Below are 18,463 nucleotides of genomic sequence, written 5' to 3'. Positions count from 1 at the left end.
AAATAAGTTAAAAACGTAAAACACTTTAAGCCGGAATCAGGTAGAATACTTGTTAATAAATTGTAAATATACATTTAAAAACAACAAACATACAGATTATATTAATAAAAGTCCAGTTATTTGCGTTAAATAGTTTAATTGTATTTTTATTCTGCAAGTGATGTATTATTAAAATAATACTACATCTAATTTAAGAGTTAAAAGTACTAGTTATGATTGATTAAAAAATATTAAATTATAATAATTTGGATTACTAACTTGTACCTTTTATATAAAACGCTCTACTCTGAATTTCTCGATTAATGCAATATGTAGGTAGGTTCTCTAATAATTATTTTAGTATATACTTAACACAAATACCTTCTATTGTGTCTTCGAAATATTTATTTAAAAATGGCTACAAAAACGAGCAATACATGAATCAATTAATGTAAAGGCCGATTCAATTCTATAAATCTAATAGCTAAAATACCCATAGATGCTAACCGATAAAGATATTTATTAAAAAATAATCTTAATTGGTAAATATGCGTCTGACTGATTGAATTTAAGTCATATCTGTATCTCATTGACGCAATTGCTTATTTTTTATACTATTATAGTATTAGATTAAAATTTTCATTGCAACTAGTTTATATAGTATAACAAATTTCATGGCGCTTTATCGTATGAAATATGCCAAAAATAAATTGTGAATGCTATTATTAAACCAATTTAGAATGTGTCATTTATTATTCGAAAAGAAAAAGGCATTTACTGATATTTAATTAGATTTTACAAAATAAAAAGAGATTATAGATCAAATTAAAAATTTCACAAGACAAATCGAAAATTTATTAAACATATAATTTTTCTACTTAAACATTTTTTATTTTTACATAATTGTCCAGTAGAAAGCGACTTTCGAACAAAATTGCTTTGACAAACAAAAATATGAGTGAAATCTTTTTTTTGCAACCCAAATACCAAATTATTTTGAAGAGCGTTTAATAGCCACGCAGATTTTCGAATGCCATTTAAATACCGTAATGATAGCTACTGAAACGTATCAAGTAGATTTATTTATAATCTTTAAGACACGCGTCAAGCAATTTGCATTATATTGTGCACTAAATATATTGCTATATGATCGGAAGTGACAATGGTCGCCTACAATTGGCCACCCGTAAGACTCCTGATTAATTAGGGCGTTTAAACAGTACGACCATTGATCCAAATATGTCACACACTCCATGTTAGATTAATAACCGATATTAGGAAAGCAGAGATTAAAGATAATTTTCACTTTCACAACTTCACCCCTGCCTCTACTACTCACTACATTGATTCCCGACCTCACGCTGATATTTCTTTTGTATCAACCTGTCCTCTACCACCGCCTAATAATGACATTTAATAAAACTGCATATCAAACATATTATATTTCAATTTGAACTTACAGGAATGCAATAAACAGCATGTAAAAAATGTAGATTGTAAGTACAAACAAGTTGAGTAGCTGTGATATCTATGTATGTATACACTTGAAACATACAACAAATTAAAGCACCGTAAATGAATAAAAAGATAACATGCAAATCAAGATTCGAGATACGAAACATTGCATTATCAGCTGAATAACAAAAAAATGTTGACGTGCTTACAGTTGCATGGATCCAGCATTTTTATTTGAAACCAATTACCATGAAAATTGTAATAATGGTATAAGCCAGTCGAAATATAACTGAATACAAAGTCAAAAATGCTACAAAATCATTCAAGATTTCGACATGCGATATTCGGTCACTGCGACAGTTCGTGAACTGTAAACCTCCCACAACTGGTCAGTCGGCGAGTGATTAATTCCTTGCCGGCTGACCTAGAGGGACAGCTTCACCTGACCGCCGGTCAGGTGAAGCTTTAAGTGCTGAATTCATTTTCAAAAAATGTCATGTACTTAGTAAATTATACAGTAAAAAATAAAATAAAATAAAATATCCTGTAGATGAATATAGATGCAGCATAGAATAAATATAAACATATAAAAAATCATTAAATTAAATTTTTACTGATTACGTGACTTTTTATGAAAATTAATTCAGCAATAATTATTTTATAATTATAATTTTTATTGAGAGATCGTAATAACTATATATTTAAAATTATTTTAATAAGAGTCAGACTTTGTCAAAACATTTATAATTCCGCGAAAATAGCGGACCGTAATGCGTTAAAAAAACGACCATTGACCCCCTCCTGGAAAAAGCTGGAATGTCGAATGTTGAAGAAATATTTCAAAAATCTACTTGATAAGGTCAAGTATTTAAGATCAATACTTGATTTAATACACTCATTACTCACTAACATTTTAATGAATGACTGTAATGTTTATCTGTTTAAGTATAATTAAACACATCAACAATTTAATTGTGTAATTAAAATGTTTATGGCATATTTTAAAGATAATTCTTATTGATACGGCATTGGCCTGTTTTTAGCATCTTCAATAATATTATGAACATGTTTATCGTCTGGTACACGTGCTCGACGAATAAACAAGTAGGTACACGCGATATTTACTTTTTTATTGTTTTATAAAATTTGTTTGAATAGAAGACAAGCGCGAGTTTTTTTTTTAATAACCAGTTGGGCCCTGTTTTATGGCTGGTTAACTAACTGTAGCTCGACGACTGAGCGCGCCTCGGACCAACTTCAGTTTCGAATTCAACGACGCAGTCAGTGCTCGTATTCGTGCTGTATTTTATGTTGTCCGTCAATTTGGGAGATTTCGGTTTATTATCAGTGAAAATAAGTTAGACTTTCATTCAAAAAGTGATGGTGTTAGTAATACGAAACGTTCAAATCAGTTGTATGTTTTAAAAGTCATTAAAAAATGTTCAAACAAGCGCAAAATTGCTGGAAGAAGTTCTGGTGGGGGAAAGGTACAATATTAATATTATATATATAATCATTGTGCGTATGCAAATAGTATAAGTTAAAATTGTTATCGCTTCGATAAGAAACCGTAATCAGATGCAGAATGTTATCGTAAATCATAACAAATAACATTCGGCACGAGCTACTTGTTAAAAAATCCGATTGCATCTTAAACAATCCACTTTTAGAACGCACATGCTCTGATTCGCTCGTTACATTTATTTCTTCTTTTTTTCGCTTTCTATTTTCGAATTGTCGTCTGAGCGTTTCGGATGTAACGTTACCCACACACGTCACAATCGGATCGCTAATGATGAATTGCAGCGTGTGTCGCGGTCTTTCATCTCGGCCTTAATTGCCTTACGAGTCGCGGTGCTTTAAACGTGGCCATAGATAGTGACGTGAGCGTGGGAAAAAATAAAATGTGATACGACTTTTGGGAAATTGTAACAATCACTTTTTGGTTTAATCTAACTAATTGTCGTAGAACATTTGGTACGTATACAACTTTATTTAGATTATCAATTGCTGTTATCTGCCCCAGGATCGGCCCTAGTTTATTTAGCGCCCCAGGCAAAAACTTAATTTGCGTACATATAAAATATGTCATATTTAAACAAAAAAATACTAACTCACCATCAATTATTTTTCATAAATAAAAATATGAATTTGTCGTATTTTAATTATTCAATAAATTAACATATACAAGACCTAAAAGATAATGAAACACCGCCACAAAGCAGCGATGTAAACAGCTGTTTGGTAACCGCAGAGCAAAGAATATAATGGTAACCAACCAGGGCCGGCCCATGAGGCAGCTTTGGATGCCAGCTCCAGAGTTGCCAAAATATCAAAATATAGGCGTTATACATTATTTTCGAAAATATGTAAATTGCACTGTGGTTTCAAATACGCAATTTTAACATTATTTAAAACTGAAAATTATATTCTTATAACTTTTTTAAATATATACAGAACAAAAATTCACATTTACTAAAACGGGATTGCACTGAAATTTATTGGTATATTTTTAATTTAGCAAAGGGTTAAAAATATTTTTTAGCTTTCCTAGTCTCATGGTAAGCATATACAAATATACTCTGCTCTTCTATGCACATTTTGGTTAGCTACTATTATACAAGGGTAGGTCATTAAGTCCTCGAAACAAGTATGGTTCTGGAAAGTATTATCTGTCAATTTGTCAGCCATTTCTATCGCGTCCTTTCATATTTATATTCGATTGAAGCAAACAAAGAGTTTCATGTAGTGATTAAAAAGCAAAACATCGAATTAAATCAAAGCTTAGTTGGATAAAGTTCATGGTACATCTGCACCAGCGTTTAAAGCTGTTAATAATTGGGTGAATAAGATTAAACGTGGCCGTCCATCCACAAATGATGAACATCGTTAGAAACGTCCACTTGAGGTGACTACGTCAGAAATGATCGACAAAATCTACGATATGCTTTTGAGTAATCGACGAGTCAAAGTGCGCGAACTTCTTGAGGCCACAGGCTCAATTTCAATTTTGCACGAAAAATTGGATATAAAAAAGATATTAGCAAGATGGGTGCCGCATTTGTTCACAGTGTACAATAAACGCAATCGTGTGGTCGATTCAATGGCTGGCTTGGCAATGAACTTTCTGCGTTGATGAAACATGGATCCACCACTACACTCCAGAGTCAAAGGAACAGTCGTAACAGTTTCTGGAAATGATCCGGCTCCAAAGAAGGCGAGGACGGTGAAATCGGCCGGCAAGGTAGTGGTCACGGTTTTTTGGAATGAACGATCAATGGAAAATATTATGTGTTGTTATGGGACCGGTTGAGTGAAAAAATCAAGAAAATACACTCACATTTGTTCAAGAAGAAAATGCTCTTCCATCAAGACATTCCACGGATACATACTTGTGCAGTTTCGAAAGAGAATATGCATGAATTACGCTTTGTATTGTTGCTGCATCCACCGTATTCACCAGATTTGGCCCCCAGAGACTTTTTCCTGTTCTCAAAGATGAAGAAATGGCTTGTCGGAAAAAAATTCACGTCGAACGTCATAGCCGAAATAGACGCCTATTTTGAAGGCCTTCCAGAATCAAAGATTAGTTATATATACATTTTGCCATCGACTGCATGGAGAAAACGAAGCAATTTACATTTCGTTAAAAATATTTTAAAGTTCAATGGAAAAACAGACTACATAAGGGATATAGTAAAATATTACTAATTATCAAAAAAGATTAGCTATCACTTGCTAAATGATGGCATTACCATTACTTTTTATGGAAGGCGATGAACTTTCTTCTCATATCCTTTCACTGTTTTATGGCTACTTTTGATGACGTCTAGAAATAAACACCTTTCTGATCAAGAGTAAGAATCCGGTTGTTCAATATGTTTTGAACCAGTTCATTGGAGATGCTCACCGCAGCAACTGTTTCTCAAACCTTGATTCGTCGATCTGCTAAAAGTATATCGTGAATCAAATCAATGTTTTTTTTACTGTTAGCATTTGCAGACCATATATTGATGTTACTTACTTATTACCTATTTATATAATACTTGTATACTATTTGTTATTTAAAGTCGAGATGAAATATATTTACCAGATTGCTCGTATGCTATATTTTAAAATACATTCGATCTTCAGCAAAGAGTTCGTCATAGTATTTGTAAATATATGGCGTTTGCTATTTATTTTTCAATGCAATACAATTATACAAAGTTTACCGTTCTTATCTATAAGCGGGATATAGATAAGGAGCACTAATCCTTAAATAGTTTCTCAATCTTTAATGATATTTTGTGGTTAATAAATTCACAAATTAAAATCTAAATTGCAAATGGATTTTGCATCCTCCGTTCTTAAAATATTTTATATCGGCATTTCAGATAGGTAAAATAGTCACTATTACAGTGAATTTTTGCTATGGCTTGTATTTATCTGGTCAGTATTTAAATTATCTTGTGGGCAGTATTTCATATTAAATGGTCAGTATTATAATTTAAAAAAATATGTTAAAGACTACCCATTTCAAGTAATTTTTAATAATTTAAAAATAATTCAGATATCCAGATTAAATGGAAACCAGGGACGTAATTTGAAGGGGGCAGGTAGGGTATTCCCCCCCCCCCCCATGAATTCGACCAGAAAATTCATGTCATTTAATGAAATACTATGAATCTTATTCAAATCGAAATAATAAAAAAATACCATTAACTGACTAATTTTTGCCCCCCTTCCTGGAAAAAAGTTAGAATAAACCAGAAATTCTCAGGTTGTCATTCAATGAAAATCTAAAAACTGTTTCGAATCAATCTCAACAATATTTTTTTAAATATGACATTTCAGTGAAATCATACCGGAATACATTTTCACCAGTGTAAATATAATATATCTGGCACGTTCTGGTAGAAGTATATGATTTCAAATTTTCCATATGAAGTAATATATAGATTTACGCACTTATCATTTTTTATTAAATTGCGATGTATAAATGTTACAGGGAATGTGTATTTTTCAGTGAAGTTATATTTTCACTAGTGAAGTCCAAATACAGTTTCACCGGTAGATATATATTTCTACTATAGAAAATATAGTTTAATTGATAGGCGCTAGTGAAATTATATGCTGTTCTTAAATGTCTATGAACGTCCATTTGCTGTTCAAACCCAAACCTAGCCTAATGAACGTTATAGAATTTTTCGTTATGTTTCGTCAAAAATTCAAAGTAAGCCAACTCATCTCTCAGGGAGTTTATTAAAAATTACATACAGACGTCGCACTACTATGAATCTTAATGAAATGGAACTGAATAGCCAACTTTTGCCCTCCCCCTGGAAGAAGCTGAGATGATGATGGAAATGTTATTTCAAAATAAATAAGTGAAGCAAATATACAAAACTAGTAGTATTAAACGAGTTTTGAAACTTAACGTTTTATGCAAAATAGGTTCTTATTTTGAAAAGTTAGAATTTTTTTTAAAGATGAAGTTAATATTATGACCATTTTATTGTTAACAAGAATGCGGTTTCAAAACTGGTTATATTTTAATAAAATTAATTAATCCTATATATGTCGGCTTTGAAAATAGATAGAATGAGTAGTTTTAATCAAGCTGGTATTGAAGTTATGTAACATAATTATGCAATTTCCATTTCAAATTTTTACTACGGTATGTGTGATGAAAAATGCATGAAACCGTCGTATATGTGAAATGGAAAGGAATTAATGCTTTCACTGATTTCATAAAAATGGAATTTTCAATGCGTTGTGGAATTACAATATTATTGTTAGCTTTACTCATATTTGTATTAGTAAATATTTAAAGAAACGTAAATATGAATGTGACTCAACATATGTACATTATATATTTTTATCAATAAATTATATAATATAATAATTAAAAAAAAATAGTCTTATAGTCTAATAAAATAAAAATGATCTATTATTATAAATGCATAAATATGATCTATTTTATTACACAACTATTTGAAATATACTTATTGGGGCGAAATAATTTTTTTTCTTGTTTTCATCGGTATAAACAAACGATATTGCGTATCCAAGCAGACGTTAAATAAACGGTGTCTATTAACAGTTCCTAAGCAATTGCAGGAACGTCATTTGGAGAGGGGGGGGGGTGGAATTTTTATTGGTAAAAATTTGGTTTAGATATGCTTCATTCGATTCTCACGTATTGTAAGTCATAATATTGTTATAAAATGTCTTAATATGAACACTAGATAACCGAGCGTTTCCATTGATTTTGACGTGAATTCTAAACAGGGACGTCATTTGGGAGAAGGGGAGGCAGCTAGGGGCATTTGCTTCTTCTTCCTTGAATTTGGCAAGAAAAATACAAGTAATTTAGTGAAATACTATGAATCTTAATGAAATCGAAATATTAAAAAAATGAACACTGAGTGGTTAACTTTTGCCCTTGGAAAAATCTGAAATGACAACCTTGAGCATATAAACCATGCACCTAAGGGTCGTTACATATATAACAAAGTGCAGTAAAAGGTCAGCCTCATATGAGAAAGAATACTGTGCCGAACAGGTACACAAGCACATCTCTGAATAATGCAATCCATTTAATGACAATAATAATACCGTCTTATAAAATCTGAATTAAGCAATAATAAAGAGACCAGAATCATTGAGATTGACCAGACGATTGAGAACTGAAAGGGACGTTTGACATTCCCTCTATTCTGAAGGGTATATAAGCCAGGACACGATCATAGTTAATGACATACTACTACCACCACTTTATACAGTACTACCACTTCGCTTCTGACTTGGAGCAGATGAGAGTTCAGCCGAACTCGCAGCCAGCAGAGCTAGTTTGTCCAATCGATCGAGACAACCCATAGAAGACTAAGAAAAGCAGTCGTTTTTCAATTTTATCATCTAGTCTGGTTCAGCTAAAGCAATAGTCGAGTCTTTATTCAAGCTAAATAAATAAATGTAAAATAACATCATTATATTGCATAACCATATAACTAAACTATTTTCAATATAAAAAAGAGCAAACATTGCAAAATTATGTTTATACTGTTCATCTTATCATCTTTCTCGTGACACATATACGATTTTTCTCTACCTTATCATATTTACAAGGCGTCACCACTGTTTCTCATTTCCTGGACTACATTCTTATCATATCGATTATTTTCTTTCAATATGACGTGTACTATTACTTGAGAATCTATTAGTAAACTAGAACATGGTTTAAGAAAATTTTCAAGTTGGCATCACTATGTGAAGATAATTAAAAATAAAGAATTCATTTACAGTGCTCGATTATAAAAATACTCTTTTTATAGTTCAGTTTAAGTGACTATAAAATATACAGTAATTCGAAACTAGTTTTACTTGTTAGATAACATGAAACTTGTTATACACGCAACGCTGTAAAAATTCACGTATGAGTCAACAATACTGTACATCAAATTACATTGTTTGATTAATAGCAAATGTAAAATGATCTCACATATGTATTTTAATCTAGTAGATAATAATAATAATTTCTTTACTTTACTTTATAAAGGAGTAATGAAATGTAGATAATACAATTTTAGGAAATATTTATCAATGCGAGATAATGTAACAATGCTACAAATTAAGAGGTCAAAATGCTTTCACTTAAGATAAGATATCTAGCCTAAAAATATTCTAAAAAAAACATTGTTTGTATTAGTTTATACAAATATTAAACAATCTTTGAATAACTGCTCTTGATTAAAATAAAATCATTACCGCTTAAAAACAAGCTAATCCCTGACAATCAATTTGGTTCTCGGCAGTAACATACCAATGTCAAGTATTGAATTAATTGCTTGTATAACTACACAAACTTACATCTCTAGACTTTTATGTATATTTATTTATTTATCACGAATTTTACCATCATGACCAGGAAAGTTTCCTTAATGGTTTATATAATGTGTTCACCATCTCACATAAATTGTTCCAGCTCCTCGTAGCTATCACAAAACATATTTGGGTCTGACAAGCTCATTAAAAAACCAAATGGCTCCAATGTTCTAGAAACTCTCTAAGGCACTCTGCAGATGGAAATTGCAACGGATTGTCGAAGCCTTTAGTAACTTTAAAAAGTGCTTCATTGAATAAACCCTACATCAAGAATATAATGAATTGTATCGCAATGATAAAATATCGTACTCCATCTTATAGAAATATCTGATAAACTTCCTCTGAACCTTCTCGAGTGAAATTGAGTACTTTGCTTCGCTAGGATTCCAGACAGTAAAGCTATATTCAAGGACGCTTTGAACTTACATATTGTATAGAATGTAAATTCAAAATATGAACTGTAGAATATCAAACAATCACTTTTAAATTAGAAATGATTGAGTCTATATTCGTTGTGTTGTACAATCAACAGACAAAATAAATTGGACGTGGAATGTTGACAATTATTATCATGGCAGTATTTAATAGAAAGTTAAACTTCTATATAATACCTATGTTTAATGAAGCATATTCCCTTTTTAATTCAACATAAGTGCAATTTAAATCTTAATTCAATATATTTTTATATTTCAGGATTATATCCTCATAGGGAAGACACAGTTGAAGACATATATTTGAGATTATATACTGCGTAAGTTAATTTATATTTATTTTTGATTGAACTATTATTTATTGCATTGATTTTTATTTCAGAAAGAAGATCAACGAATATGCAGACTTTAGATTGCAACGATCACACGAGTTGCTATCGAATCTTTTTTTTAAAAAGGATCAAAAAACTGTTATATATATACACGGATTTGAAGAGACGGCCGAACAAGAAAGTATTAAAGTAGTAGTCGAGGCATATTTACAGGCAGAGCCAGACACCAATATAATATTGGTAGATTGGTCAAATATGGCGTTTGGTACTTATGCATTGAACGCTGCACCAAATACTAAAAAAGTAAGTGTTAAATGCTTATTATTATGTTAAATATTGCAGATTATTAAACAATAATTGGTATTATTGCAGGCAGCGACAGCATTGGCTATTGAATTAAAGAAGCTGATAGATAATGGATTGAATTTGGATAAATTGCATTTAGTCGGTCATTCATTGGGTGGACAAATTGTTGGATACATTGGCAGAGAACTACAGAAAGTCAATATAAAGTTAAAAAGGTAATTTTAGTTATTGTATATTGAAACATAATCAAAATTAAAATAATACTAAAAAGTAGACTACCTTTTACTGTTTCTACTTTAAATAGTTATAGTTATAATTTAGTGCGCAAAATTTAGGTGTATATGAATTCAATATGTATGATGTATATATATCAGCTCAGTAAAAAAATCTTTCACGATTTTTTATACATATTTATGTATTGTCTGTGATTTGAGGTATATATGGATTTTTAAGAGGTATGTACTCTTTCTTATTAACATCAATTTTAGTGAGTACATATTTTTATAAGGTATTTTCGAGTCGAGTTGGTGTGTTTTCGTTGAGTGAGTTTATGTGATTCTCATCCAAAAGTTAGTTCGCTGAGTGATTGGTGACCAAGTGCCACAGCATAAAAATGTTGGTCCTTCGAGGTAGCTTTGACAAATGGGAGGAAAGGCAAATTTAGAACCAATTATGTTTTTGTTTAGCTCCGCTTCTGATCCATCACTTAGGAAAAGCTAACTCTCAAGGTTGAGCGATACGACAAAGATATGTTCAACAATGATTATTCTTTTAGATGTGCATATCGTAGGGTTAAATAGATGATTTTATGTTTGTTTTTAAATCTTACGTTGTAACATGACAAGTGTTAGCCCAATGCATTACAATAGGGTAAACACAATCAATATTTTATAAATAGTGAGAAACTAGACCGAATCAACATCTGTAAATCAGTGACCTCTAGTTTTATTAATCATAAGCTAGTATTACAGCTTACAATTAATAAATGTCTTTATGAACTATGCATAACCCTGGCCAAATATTTTTAAAAATATATCATATAATATATCAATACATTTTCTTCAATAGATATATATTTTTACCAGTGAAAATATAACTAATACGGCAGGTGTTAGTAAAATTATATGATTTAAACTTTTCCATATGTAGTATATTTTCTATATATACATATATTTACATACTGTATATCAATGTTACATTGAATGTTTTTTTCACTAGTGAATTCCAAATACATTTTCACCAGTAGATATATATTTCTACTAACGAAAATATAATTAAACTGATAGACGCTAACATGATTGATTATATGCTGCTTTAAAATTGAATTGAATATTATTAATCTTAATGAAATAGAAATATTAAAAAAACAACCATTGAATGGCCAATCTTTATCCCCCCCGGATAAAGCTGAAATGACGTCCCAAGATAAAGTAGTTCAAGTGGCTTCTATATGGTGATTCAAAATGGATCACCAAATCAATCTCAATGAATGAGAATCTATGGAAAAAATATTGTAGGTTCTTGATTGTATATTTGCTTGTCGTGTAAATATAATTTGATGCTTCATATCTTCTGGCAACGAAGGGAAAATGTGTGCTTAGTTAAAATTTGACCACAATTCTCACATAAATAACTTTTAACTGGAGCTCATTCTCGTTTGTTGAATATTTTTAACCACATGACTCTGAAAATTAGCAAATGTAATTATAAATTTAAGTCTAAGTTTTGGTATTATTTATATTCTAATTTATAAAATAATTCATAATATAAAACAAATTCAAACGTAACATTATAACATCAGAATTACAGCCTTAGATCCTGCGTTTCCAATGTTCTATTACCCGTCCGTTCTGGAGCACATTTCCGAAAGTGACGCTGATTGTGTAGATGTGATACACACAGATGCTGGATTTTACGGTGCTCCTGTTGTCACAGGAAGTATAGACTTTTGGCCAAACGGAGGAGTCGGAAAACAGCCGGGATGTCCAAAATTTGCTCCAGTACCTCTATCGGATGAAAGTAAGTATAAACTTAAACTATAAATGTTGAAAAATATGTTATAAATATCGTTTTTATTGAAGGTTTATGCAGTCACTGGCGATCTTGGTGGTTTTGGGCCGAATCAATCACGAATCCGACAGCTTTTCCATCAGTTTTGGCAAAATCTTATCGGGATTTTAAAAATCAGTATACAAGTGCTGATCATAAACAGAATGTCGTGTATATGGGAGGCTCAATGGACACATTGTGAGTATTAGCGATTTTATATTATGTGTAACATTGCTCGAATTTTGTTAGCGTTGATTGTTTTGCCGTTTTAGCGCCAAGGGCAGTTATTACCTGATGACGAATTGCAAATCTCCTTTTGGAAAAGGTACGGCAGGTACATATATTGAGAAGAAATAGATAATGGATTATTTAGTATTGTATAGTAAATTATTTTGTGACATATCTCATTTTTATTGTTTGATTTTTTATTAACGAATTCACATGCATTGTTATCATTTTGTAATGTATTGTTTAATGTATAATAAAGTATTATTTTATTTTTACTTTTATTTGAGTATTTTTAAAATGTAATAAATAAACACTGAAAGTTATAATCAAGCAGATAAATAAGATTTTTTTTTATGAAATATACGATTGCATTAAAAAATCTTAGTGTAGAGATTTTTATATATAAAACAATAAAAAAAAATATTAATCCTACTCAGAGAAACGGCATAATAAATATAGAGATTGATGAAAATATATGTAAAGATATGATACATACTACACTGAGAGTATAAAAGAGATTGTGAATTCAATACCTCAGTTTAATAAATTAGTACAACACAATAATGAAATATTTAATGTAAAATTTGAAGAATTTTAATCAGTATCTTTATAAGAAATTCAAACCTAATTTGTAAATTATAAAAAGAAACCAATACTGATGAATTAGATGTAAATATTATTAAAGAAAGTTATACTAGGAACTGAATTACATTATTTAGTAAATAAAGCACTAACACTTGATAATTTGAAGATTTCATTATAACATTCTATGTGAACAACAATCGGGATTCAGAGAAAAATATTCCACTGAGTAGTTATAAATGATTAGTAGTTGGCCAAGGATACGAACAAAATCATTAAAGCAGTTTTCTTGGATTTCTTGGCCGTGAATGCTCTGCTGTTTTACAAAATATATTCTGAAAGAATGATGTATTAATGTCTAAGACCGGTTTCACACGTGCCGGATGGATTCGCCTGGCACCTGGTAGTGAAGGTGGTGTTGTATGGGCTAGTACTGACCATTTTAGACGTGCCGGACGAATCCATCCGGCGCCGGCCCGACGCTGCCCATACAATACCACCCCCATTACACGACGCCGGGCAAATCCATCCGGCACGTGTGAAACCGGCCTAAGGCTTCCTAGGAAGAATTGAAACCTGATGATTACGCTGGACTCTTTTGGAATGAATGAAAGATAATTTCAGAGAATTACTTATCCAAGGAATACGTTCATACACAGATTTCTCAAGAATTTTATTTGACCTGCAGGCAAATTAAAATAAAAAATTAAGTAGCCTATCGATAATGATAATTTTACAAAGAGTCCTATTGCTATCTAAAACAAAGCAATACAAATCTCATACATTCAAATATTAACTTCTAATTTGTAAATGCTTACAAAAAAAATACTTCAAAACAGGTTGTTTGCTCTAAAATGCGGGTGAGATAATTAAGTTATTCGTACATCAATAAATAGCACATGCTGTGAAATGAGATTATTATTGCACGAGTCTTAGAAAATATGTCTGATCATCAAATTGTACTTAGCGACACGTTTATCAGTTTTCAATAATCGTATGAACTAGTCACCTTGGTTGCACTAGCTATGCAACCATTACGTGTCCCAATAAAATCTGTGTGTTGTTTGTTCTAGTTTTGCTTTAATAACAGTTCAATTAAAGGTTATTTTAATAATAATACGGAATACTAGCTCAGAGATAATGCATAATTAGTGTTTAAAAAATAACTATATGATAAGTTGTAATCTCTCATATCATATGTAAGTCCGTAGAAATATCGGTAAGGATAGTTATCATATTTTAAAAAGATAGTGTAATACAGGTTTTACCTTTCAAATTTAACCTTTTAAAAATTAAATTAAAAAATTAGACATTTTTAATAATTTCATTTTATTGTAATCATGTGTACATAATCACAATTTATAAAGCTTTTTTTGCAGCAGCTACGGGTAATTTCATATACATATTCATATAATATTAATTACCATTTGCCAAAGTAACAGTGACTACACACTCCTGTATAACATCCACCAAATTCAATCGATTTGATGGATCTGCCAGCAAATTTAATTTTTGAAAAGACTTTTTCAATTGGATTCATCATTGGCGAATACGGTGCTAGAAAAATTAGAGAATAATTTGTGTATTCAACAAGCTCACGCACTTTCTGGGTATGGTGAATACTTGCATTATCAAAAACTAACCATAATTTTTCCAGATTTTTCTCTGTTAATTTCTGCAATATTCTGCTACAAGGTCTTCGCACTGACAGCATCCTATGTAGTTAAAAAATACACAAATTAATTTAGAGTGTAAACATTTCATCCAACATCCAATTATTCTATTTAATTTTCAAAAGGTTTAATTTGAAATGAAAAACCTGTATCCAAGTGCAAACAAACTATGGAGCAATATGCGAGCTTCGACGTCTGTCTGTATTTCTTACGCTTTTTTCCCTCTGAGAGATGAGTTGGCTTAGTTTGTATTTTAATAACGTATTGAAAATTCTAAAACTATGATTAGTTTTACAATTTTCATTACGTGAAGTTGGGTTTGGTTAATTCGTGTAGGTTAGGTTTGGGTTTAAACAGCAAACGGACGTTTCACAACTATCAAACTGAGTTTCATAAACATTTTAGAACAGCATATATTTTCACTAGTAGTTAACTAGTCAGTTAAATTATATTTTCGCTAGTAGAAATATATATCTACTGGTAAAAATGTATTTGTACTTCACTAGTGAAAATATAATTTCACTGAAAAATATACATTCACTGTAACATTTATACATCGTATGTAAATAAATAATGGTAAGTATGTAAACGTATAAATATATTACCACGTAGGAAAAAGTTAAATTCATATCATTTTACTAGCACCTTGTAAAAATATAAATCTACTGGTGAAAATGTATTCCAATATGATTTCACTGAAATGACATATTTTAAAAAATATTTTCGGGATAGATTCGAGACTGTTTTTTTACATTTTCTTTAATGGATAGCTCGAGAATTTCTGGTTTAGAATCAGGAACGTCATTTCAGTTTTTTAAAGGGCCTCTCTCAAGGACGAAGCCCCTGGGTCAGGCCATGTGCATGGTGCTCGGCGATAAGCAAACTATCACTGTCGAAATCGGCAAGTTACCATTTACTGAGAAGCAGCTCTTCATCTCGTTCCGAGAAGTGGTTTAGCATTAAAAACGTTCAGCTATAGCCACAACAAACAACAAATAAATGTACATGTACATTTGCATCTTTATATATTTGACTTATGTGGTGTATCAAAGGCTAGCTATCCCATTTATATGCTTAAAATTTATAAGAACTAAAGGTTTATATAACTTAACTGGCAAATAAATAGTAAAAAGTGCAATCTAAATTAATATTTTACACACACAATTTTTTCTATTTACTTATTCATAAACGTGTGACAACAAACTTCCAAGGGTTTTCAACTTCAGTTCAAAAAAGTCACAATCACCATGAGTGGGAATAATTGTCTAAACATGTTTCATTACTGAAAGAATTTTGTGACTAATTAGTTTATATATTAATTTAACGGAATTTGCCCATAGCATGTATTCAATTAATTTACGTGCATTACATTTGATAAGGATGAGAAAAAGCAATCGGCATAACTTCCTAGGTCAGAGTGTACGCTTAGAAAATACAACAGATAGGCTTGTTTATGATATTTTTGCTCGGTAATCAATAATCGTGGGGTATAAAAAGGGCGTCTCATCGCTGCAAACCGTACAGTAATCTGTCAAGTTGCCTCAAGTGAAGAGCAGCCAGAGCCAAGATGACTACTTTTTCTTCCGTCCTTTTCTTCATGTTCGCCCTAGCGGTGGTAAACTGCAATTTCATCGAATCACCCATAACTAAGAATGGAGAAGACATTACACACTTCCCCGAAGACAAAGAATCCATATTCAGTGAGCATAATTAACATTAAAATAATTAATTCGAGTTGTTCAAATATTAATTGCAAATAATTTACAGGGGGATACAGACACCGAGATAATGTATTGGAAGACGTAATGTGGAGATATTATTGTGGGTGAGTTATTCAATAATTAAGTTTTTAATCATGTCATAATGTATATGTTCACTTAATGATGTATTTTATATATTTACAGAAAGACTGTGGACGAATACGTTGAAATAAAATTGAAAAATTCCGAAGAACTTCTGTCGCAAGAACACTTCAATAAGGATAAAATGACCGTTTTTTACATTCATGGTTATAAAGAAACTGCTGAAAAAGAGAGCGTACATACTGTAGTCACAGCATACTTGGATTCAAAGCCTGATGATAATATTGTCTTGATTGATTGGTCCAACATGGCTATGGGAAGCTACTTTGTCAACGGTGCTCCAAATACAAGAAAGGTAATGTCACTGCTTAGCATATATTATATATAGGATCTAAATCATATTTGATTTAAAGTACATGTAAACATATGTATAACTAGTTCAATCTGTTACGTTACAACATTACTTGTAATTCATCCATAAGACACACATCTGAGTATAAGTTATTATATAGATCTGTACATGTCCAGTAGTGGTTGATATGTTGATTATGATTAAGTAACGCTCATTAGATTTTCAATGCGAAAACGTTTCTAAGTAAGCAGCAACAGATTCTGTTATTCTTCAGAAAGAGCTAGCTGTGCGAGGTGATAGAAATAGGTCTTTTATCTTTATCATTTCACAAAGGACTGACAATCTCATTTCCTCTATGTCGTCTGTAGAATATTACTATTACATATGTTTTAAATTTTGACGAATCTAGAAGAAACCTAAAAAAATCATTTGGGTATGGTATATTGTACATTTGTATCTAAGCTTGATGGTGTCAACATTTTCAAAAATCTTCAATGAAAGAAAGATAAAGATACAGTGTTACTTCCGATACTAATACACTATTTAAAATTTTGATACAGGTAGCACAGGCAGTTGCTAAAGAAATCAAGAAGCTCATCGAACGTGGTCTCAAATTGGACCGCATTCACATTGTCGGACATTCTCTCGGAGGGCAAACAGCCGGATTCATTGGCAAGGAAATGAAGAAGATGAATTTAAAATTGAAAAGGATCTCAGCTTTGGACCCAGCCTACCCCATGTTCTACCCTGGATTGATTCTCGGACACATCGAAGGTGACGACGCTGAGTTCGTAGACGTTATCCACACCGACGCCGGATTCTATGGTGCTCCAATAGAAACAGGAACGGTTGACTTCTGGCCAAACGAAGGCAAGAGGATGCAGCCGGGATGCACCTCGGGTATCCATTTACCGATGTCTGATGAGGGTAAGTGATATATTTTTCATATACATATCATTGATTAATATAATAATTGCCACTAGAATTGTATAAAATAGACTTGTGCAGCCATTGGAGATCTTGGCACTTCTGGGCTGAAACCCTTAGCAAACCTAATAACTTCCCAGCTACTCAACATGGCAAAAGTGAAGTTGTATACATGGGCTATGCGGCCGATAGGAGGTATATAATAATAATTTCAATATTTACTTACAAATTATAATGAGAAATAGGACTTTAATTTTGATTTTTTGTTTATATAGATCACGAGGCAACTATTACTTGAAGACTAACGCAAAATCACCTTTTGGAATGGGCATGGGAGGAATTGTTAAGAAGTAAATAAATTGTGAATAGTGCCAAACAAAATAAACCAAAGATATTGTTAAATGTACTTTAAAACCATCTATTAAATATGTATATTGTAAATAGTTATATTCGAACACAAATAAAAATTAAATCAAAACTA

General features: G+C 31.3%; 1 protein-coding gene across 1 annotated transcript; it reads left to right on the top strand.

The window, feature by feature from the left end:
* The first annotated feature begins 2,693 nt into the window (after positions 1-2,693).
* Positions 2,694-18,463, top strand: LOC148231192 (inactive pancreatic lipase-related protein 1-like). Its single transcript, XM_088195904.1, has 12 exons — positions 2,694-2,921; positions 9,994-10,051; positions 10,114-10,366; positions 10,436-10,584; positions 12,171-12,388; positions 12,451-12,616; positions 12,691-12,773; positions 16,669-16,726; positions 16,806-17,058; positions 17,616-17,982; positions 18,054-18,177; positions 18,258-18,463. The coding sequence occupies exons 1-12, from the start codon at positions 2,873-2,875 to the stop codon at positions 18,334-18,336; spliced, it is 1,857 nt and encodes a 618-aa protein (XP_088052030.1). The 5' UTR covers positions 2,694-2,872; the 3' UTR covers positions 18,337-18,463.

This window comes from Plectrocnemia conspersa, unplaced genomic scaffold, assembly GCF_051122295.1.
Source record: "Plectrocnemia conspersa isolate PC_06_02 unplaced genomic scaffold, ASM5112229v1 ptg000010l, whole genome shotgun sequence".
NCBI classification, from domain to species: Eukaryota; Metazoa; Arthropoda; class Insecta; order Trichoptera; family Polycentropodidae; genus Plectrocnemia; species Plectrocnemia conspersa.
This window is presented reverse-complemented; position numbering and strand designations above follow the sequence as displayed.